We start from the raw sequence: 6,180 nt of genomic DNA, 5'->3' as shown, positions 1-6,180 counted from the left end.
ACGGTTCAAAGCCAGCCTGGGAAGGAAAGTCTGTGAGACTCCTATCTCCAATTAATCACCAGAAAACCAGAAGTGGTAGAGGGGTAGAGCGCTCGCCTTGAGTTGAAGAGCTGAGGGACAGCGCCCAGGCCCAGAGTTCAAACCCCATGACTGAAGGAAAAAGAAAAGGAACCACTGACCTATTTTGTGCACACGGACACCATGTGCAGACACCGCACACATCTAGGGAGATGTTAGCATCGTTCTCCAGTCTCCTGGGGCCAGCACACCTCGGTCAAGAGTGTCCTTGTGTCGGGTACTGGTGGCTCATGCCTGTAACCTTAGCTACTCAGAGGCTGAGAGCTGAGGCTCAAGATTCAAAGCCGGAAGTGGTGCTGTGGCTCAAGTGGTAGAGCGCTCGCCTTGACGTGAAGAGCTGAGGGACAGCGCCCAGGCCCAGAGTTCAAGCCCCATAACCGACAAAAAAGAGAGAGAAAAAGATTCAAAGCCAGCCAGAACAGACCAATAGGAAAGATCCCTGTCCCCAGTTAACCAGCCAAAAGCTGGAAATGGAGGTATGGCTTGAGTGGATGAGCACCAGCTTTGAGCAGGAAATGCCAAGCAAGGGCACGAGGCCTTGAGTTCAAGCCCCAGCATGGACAGACAGACAGACAGACAGATGGATGTTACTGTGTACCATCGTGCGGCTCGGTCCCCTCACCTGAGGAAAAGGTACCCCTGCTCTGGCTTGGGGGCAGGGGTGTGCACCGGGTCAAAGGAAGGAAGGACGATGGTGTGCGTGCGGAGTCTTTGTCCAGAATAGTTTTATTAGATTGGATACTGCTTGTCAGCACTCTTCTCTCCTACTCTGATGCCCAAATCCACTCACTCGGACTCCTCTTCCCCCCAGATCTCGTAGATGGTGATGTTGTTGTGGGGGTCCAGGGGCAGCTCTGGGTTTTGTAGCTTGGGGGGGCTTCCAGTTGCCATGGTGACTTTCAGATTCCGCACCCTGGACAGAAACTTCACCAGGTCCATCTCGAGCTGGGTCAGCGTGTTAAACGCGTGGTCTTTGGTGGGGGAAGCCTTTGGACTTTTCTTTAGTGGCGAGCGGAATTGACAGCCTCGAAGGCTGGAAATATTCTGCTCCTGCAAAGACACGTGCGGGTGAAGAAGGGCAGCCCGACGGGACAGTTCCCATGCAGCTCCGGGCCACGTTCTGGAAAACTGCTCCAATCTGGCCCACCATCTGTTTCCTGCTGTCCTGGGGCTTGAACTCAGGGCCTGGATGCTGTCCCTGAGCTTTTGTGCTCAAGGCTGGTGCTCTACTCCTTGAGCCACAGCCCCCACTTCTAGCTTTTTGTCTGGTTAATTGGAGGTAAGTCTCATGGATTTTCCTGCCCAGGCTGGCTTTGACTAGGATCCTAGATCTCAGCCTCCTGAATAGCTAGTTTGACAGGCGTGAGCCACCATGGCCTGGCTGCTCTGACCGTTTTTATAGATTTATTGGGACCCAGCCATGCTTGTTTTTGGTTTTTTATTGTTAGTTGTGGGACTTGAACTCTGGGCCTGGGTGCTGTCCCTGAGCTCTTTAGCTCAAGGCAAGTGCTCTACCACTTGGTTTTCTGGTGGTTGGAGATGCGTCTCATGGATTTTCCTGCCTGGGCCGACTTTGAACCTGGATGCTCAGATCTCAGCCTCGTGAGTAGCTAGGATGACAGGTGTGAGCCACGGGCTCCAGTGATTTTTTTTTTATACATTTATGGGAACCCAGCCATGCTTTCATTTGCACAGTAGCTGTAACCACAGAGTTGAACAGCAGCCCCTTAACAGAAGCTCGCGTCTCTTGCCAGCAGGGGCAGTGCGTCCTGAAGCCTTGGGTCTGCCCAGGACACTCTTTCCCCTTTCAACTTCAAAAGGCTGGCAAGCCACTCTGGGGACCAGCAGCAGGTACCATTAACCCTACATACAGGCTTTGCACGACCTTCACTGGGAAGATGGGAACATTCTGAGGGAGTCCAAGATGCACAAGTCTAAGTGAGACCTTAAATAACCAGGGCACAGCCGGGCACCATGGTTCACGCCTGTAATCCCAGCTACTCAGGAGGAGACAGAGATCTTAGGATCCTGGCTCAAAGCCAGCCCAGGTAGAAAACATTCTGACAAACTTATCTCCAAGAAATCAACAAAAAAGAAAGCTGGGGCTTAAGTGGTAGAGCACCAGCCTAGAGCCAAACCGCCAAGGGACAGTGCTTAAGCCCTGAGTTCAAGCCCTCATACCAGCATGTACATACGCATAACCACAACAACAAAATCAAGGATGGCGAACCTGGCTTTATGAATAATTCTGGCTCAGGGCTGGGAAGGTGGCTCAGTGGTAGAGCGCTTGCCTTGCATGCATGAGGCCCTGGGTTCAATTCCTCAGCACCACATAAGCAAAAAGAAAAAAGCTGGAAGTGGCGCTGTGGCTCAAGTGGTAGGGCGCTAGCCTTGAGCTGAAGAGCTGAGGGACAGCGCCCAGGCTCAGAGTTCAGGCCCCACGACCAGACCCAAAAAAAAAAAAAAAAAGAAAAAAAAAAGAATAATTCTGGCTCAAAATACACTGTGCATTACTCTTTTTTGTTGGTTGTGGTACTTGAACTCTGGGCTTGGGCGCTCTTCAGCACAAGGCCAGTGCTCTTACCCCTTGAGCCACAGCACCACTTCCAGTTTTCTAGTGGTTTTTTGGAGGTAAGTCTCAGGGAAAATCCTGCCCAGGCTGGTTTGAACCTCGATCCCCAGATCTCAGCCTCCTGAGTAGTTAGGATTACAGGCGTGAGCCACCAGCGCCTGGCTTGTACATTTTTTTTTTGCCAGTCCTGGGGCTTGAACTAAGGGTCTGGACACTGTCCCTGAGCTTCTTTTTGGATCAAGGCTGGCACTCTACCACTTGAGCCACAGTGCCACTTCTGGCTTTTTCTGTGTATGTGGAACTGAGGAATCAAACCCTGGGCTTCGTGCATGCTAGGTGAGCACTGTACCATGAAGCCATGTTCCCAGCCCTGTACATTCTTTATCCTCAATTTGGAAAAAAGGAGTAACTTGATAGGCCAAATTGTGAGCCATTAACCAAGTCAATACAAATGTCCCAGCCTCGGTGGGCTTGGGACACCCTATAGGCTTCACGAAGCGCACGGCCCAGGGTTTACAAGGATGGGGCAGCTACTCCCCCCCCCTTTGAAGTTTATCCCCAGTCCTGCCTGGACCGGCCAGAGATTTCTGGGACTGAAAACTGGGCTCATGCCTGCCTTCCTTGCTACGCAGGAGGCCGAGATCTGAGGTTCACAGTTTGAAGCCAGCCCAGGCATCAAAGTCTGAGGTTCTCATGTCCAGTGAGCCACTAAGAAAGCCAGAAGTTGGAGGTGTGTGTGGCTCGAGCGGTAGAGAGCCCAGGGCCAGCCAGGGCCAGCCAGGGCCAGCCAGGGCCAGCCAGAGCCAGCCAGAGCCAGCCAGGGCCAGGGTTCAAGGCCCAGGACTGGGGGTAAAAATGGTGCCCTCCTACCTTACTCTTCTCACTCTCTCCTCGAAACTTCAGTATCACATACAGCACAACAACGAAAAAAAGCCAGAGCCATTTGCTCCCAAGCCAGCCTTGGGCGTGCTCTGGAAGGTTCTGCCTGATCCGGAAGTGCCCTCCGCAGGGCGCCTTCCCCTGGGGCTCTCTGGCCATCTCCCTCAGCGACGAGAACATGAAGGCGCAGCCGCAGGAGAGGCAGAGGGGGAGGAACAGGAGCCATCTCAGCGTCCGCATGGTGGGCAGAGCTGGGGCAGGGCGCCGCTCATGGTGGGTCTGTTGGCTTGGCGCCGGGGGCTGGGCAGCTTCTGCTGGACACTCGTGATGTCACAGAGGGCCTGGCCCGCAGCCCCTGCCATTGTGACCCCTTCAGGCTGCAGAGTAGGGATCGCCGTGGTAGCCTGGGAACAGGACTTGGGGAGAAAGTTCTAGAAGCCATAGAAGGGAGGGCAAGTCGGCCGCCCCGATTCTGAGCCTGGCACTCTGCTGGGCAGTTTGTGAGCTGGCACCACGTGCCCCACCACTGTGGAAGGGGTCGCCGATGCCCAACCTCTAATTGCCAGTGTTCCGGTGTAGATCTGTGTCTTGGAAAGCACGAAGTTCGGGGGGCAGCGGCTGCTGTCCTAGGCCATGTACAGCCACCGCTGCACCCACAGCCCCTCCCCACCTGCCCAGCCCCATCTGCGGGGTGGCCCTGGGAGCACTGAGCCCACTCACCTGTCATCCCAGCACGCAGGAGGCTGAGGCAGGAGGAGTGTGAGTTCAAGGCCAGCCTGCTCCCAAACATCACAATTCATTAAAATGGTCATAAGAGCTAGGTGCTGGTGGCTCGTGCTGTGGTCCTAGATACTCAGGCTAGGAGCAGGCGGCTTGATGCCAGGCAGGGCAGAAATGTTCACAAGACCCTATCTCAGAAATAACCAGGAGCGCTGGGAAGGTGGCTTAGTGGTGAAGTGCTTGCCTAGCATGCATGAGGTCCTGGGTTCCATTCCTCAGCACCACAAACACAGAACAAGCAGGAAGTGGAGCTGAGGCTCAAGTGGTAGAGCGCTAGCCTTGAGCACGAAGAGGCTCAGGGACAGTGCCTAGGCCCCGAGTTCAAGCCCCAGGACTAGCAAAATAAATAATAAGGAAGGTGGGCACCCACGGCTCACGCCTGTCACCTCAGCTACTCAGGAGGCTGAGATCTGAGGATCATAGTTCAAGGCCAGCTGGGAAAGTCCCTGAGACTCTTACCCTAGTAAACTACTCAGAAAATGACAGAAGTGTTGCCGTGACTCCACACTGCTGGCCTTGAGCAGAAAAGCTCAGAGACAGTGCCCAGCACAGAGAGGAGAAACAAGGGGGAAAAAAGGGGGGGGGGAGAGACTAGAGGTGTGGCTCAGATGGTTGAGCTGAAGCGTGGTGCGTGAGAGGCCTTGAGTTCAAGCCCAGGACCGCTCCCCCTCAAAGGCGGAGTGCAGGAGAGCAGCGGGGTGGGTTCTAACTTAGCTGGAGCCCGAGGTGTGGTGCGAGAGCGCCAGGCCAGGGGAGAGGGACTGACCCCCCGGCCTGCGTGGGGACCCCGACACGGGACACAGGTGGACAGCCACGCAGCCACTGGCAGAGGGGACGCAGGTCCCACCCGCTCCCCAGGGCCACCTGTCTGCACCGCTGAGGCACCAAGGGCTTCCTCCTGGGGTCTGGCGGGGCAGGAGGTCCTTTCCTCCCTCCCCCGCCCCCAGTCCTGCCCCACCTCCACCAGGCAGGACTGTGCGCACACGCGGCTCTGCTAACCACAATCGGACATGGTTCCTCACTGCCTGGGCTGCGGGACCCAGGAGGAAGCCGGGCAAGGGCGGTACAGGCGGCCTGAGCACAGGGCGGCTCCTGACCCTCCGCCGCTGCCTCGTGGAGGTGTGCGCCACGCTCCGGTACAGTGCTCCCTGTGTGGGGAAATGGCCTGAGAAGCAAGCTTCCGCTAACCCGAAGGCTGGGATCTCTGAAGAAAGTCCCTGGCCTCCCGCGCTGCAGGGCCTGGACTAGGGCAAAGCCTACGAGATGTCTGTCGTTTGTCTGAGGTCGGGGCTTTGAGATGGACGCAAGACTCTGGACACTGAGCGGGTCAGTGGGAAACATTGGATGTGGTCAACAGTCCACCAGAATAGAAGTGAGGCGCAAGTTAAGGAAGGAATCGCACACCTCCAGTGCCAGCAGTCATGAGGGCTATGAAGCAAAGACTCCCAGCTTCCCTCCCACCCCAACACAGCACTGAGGCTAGCAGCACTGGGGAGTGCACCCCTGCACCACACCCCCTTGTACTCACACTTTTTGGTCAGTTGTGGGGCTTGAACTCTGGGCCTGGGCACTGTCCCTCAGCTCTTCAGCTCAAGGCAAGCGCTCTACCACTTGAGCCACAGCACCACTTCCGGTTTTCTGGCAGTTTACTGGAGATAAGAGTCTCCAAGGACTTCCCTTGCCCGGGCTGGCTTTGAACCGCGATCTTCAGATCTCAGCCTCCTGAGTAGCCGGGATTACAGGCGTGAGCCACCAGCGCCCGGCTTCATACTCTCTATGTATGTAGGGTCTCCCCTGCCCACCTGTGTGGAGGGAGAGGCGCGGAGAGGTAGCGCCCACCCCTGGGGGTGAAATGGGGGGACACAGGAGAG

The 6,180-nt window shown here is 56.1% G+C and overlaps 1 protein-coding gene across 1 annotated transcript; it reads right to left on the bottom strand.

Moving 5' to 3' along the window:
* Positions 1-785: 785 nt before the first annotated feature.
* On the bottom strand, positions 786-3,839 carry LOC138805352 (protein FAM209-like). The gene is made up of 2 exons (XM_069990139.1): positions 3,521-3,839; positions 786-1,128 (listed from the first exon to the last, which is right to left on the bottom strand). Exons 1-2 carry the CDS (start codon positions 3,767-3,769, stop codon positions 865-867), a joined length of 513 nt encoding a protein of 170 aa, XP_069846240.1. The 5' UTR covers positions 3,770-3,839; the 3' UTR covers positions 786-864.
* Between the last annotated feature and the right edge of the window lie 2,341 nt (positions 3,840-6,180).

Source organism: Dipodomys merriami, unplaced genomic scaffold, assembly GCF_024711535.1.
Source record: "Dipodomys merriami isolate MVZ:Mamm:240054 unplaced genomic scaffold, mDipMer1.0.p SCAF_39, whole genome shotgun sequence".
NCBI lineage: Eukaryota > Metazoa > Chordata > Mammalia > Rodentia > Heteromyidae > Dipodomys > Dipodomys merriami.
Note: the sequence above shows the minus strand (reverse complement) of the source record. Positions and strands in the feature narration are given on the sequence as shown.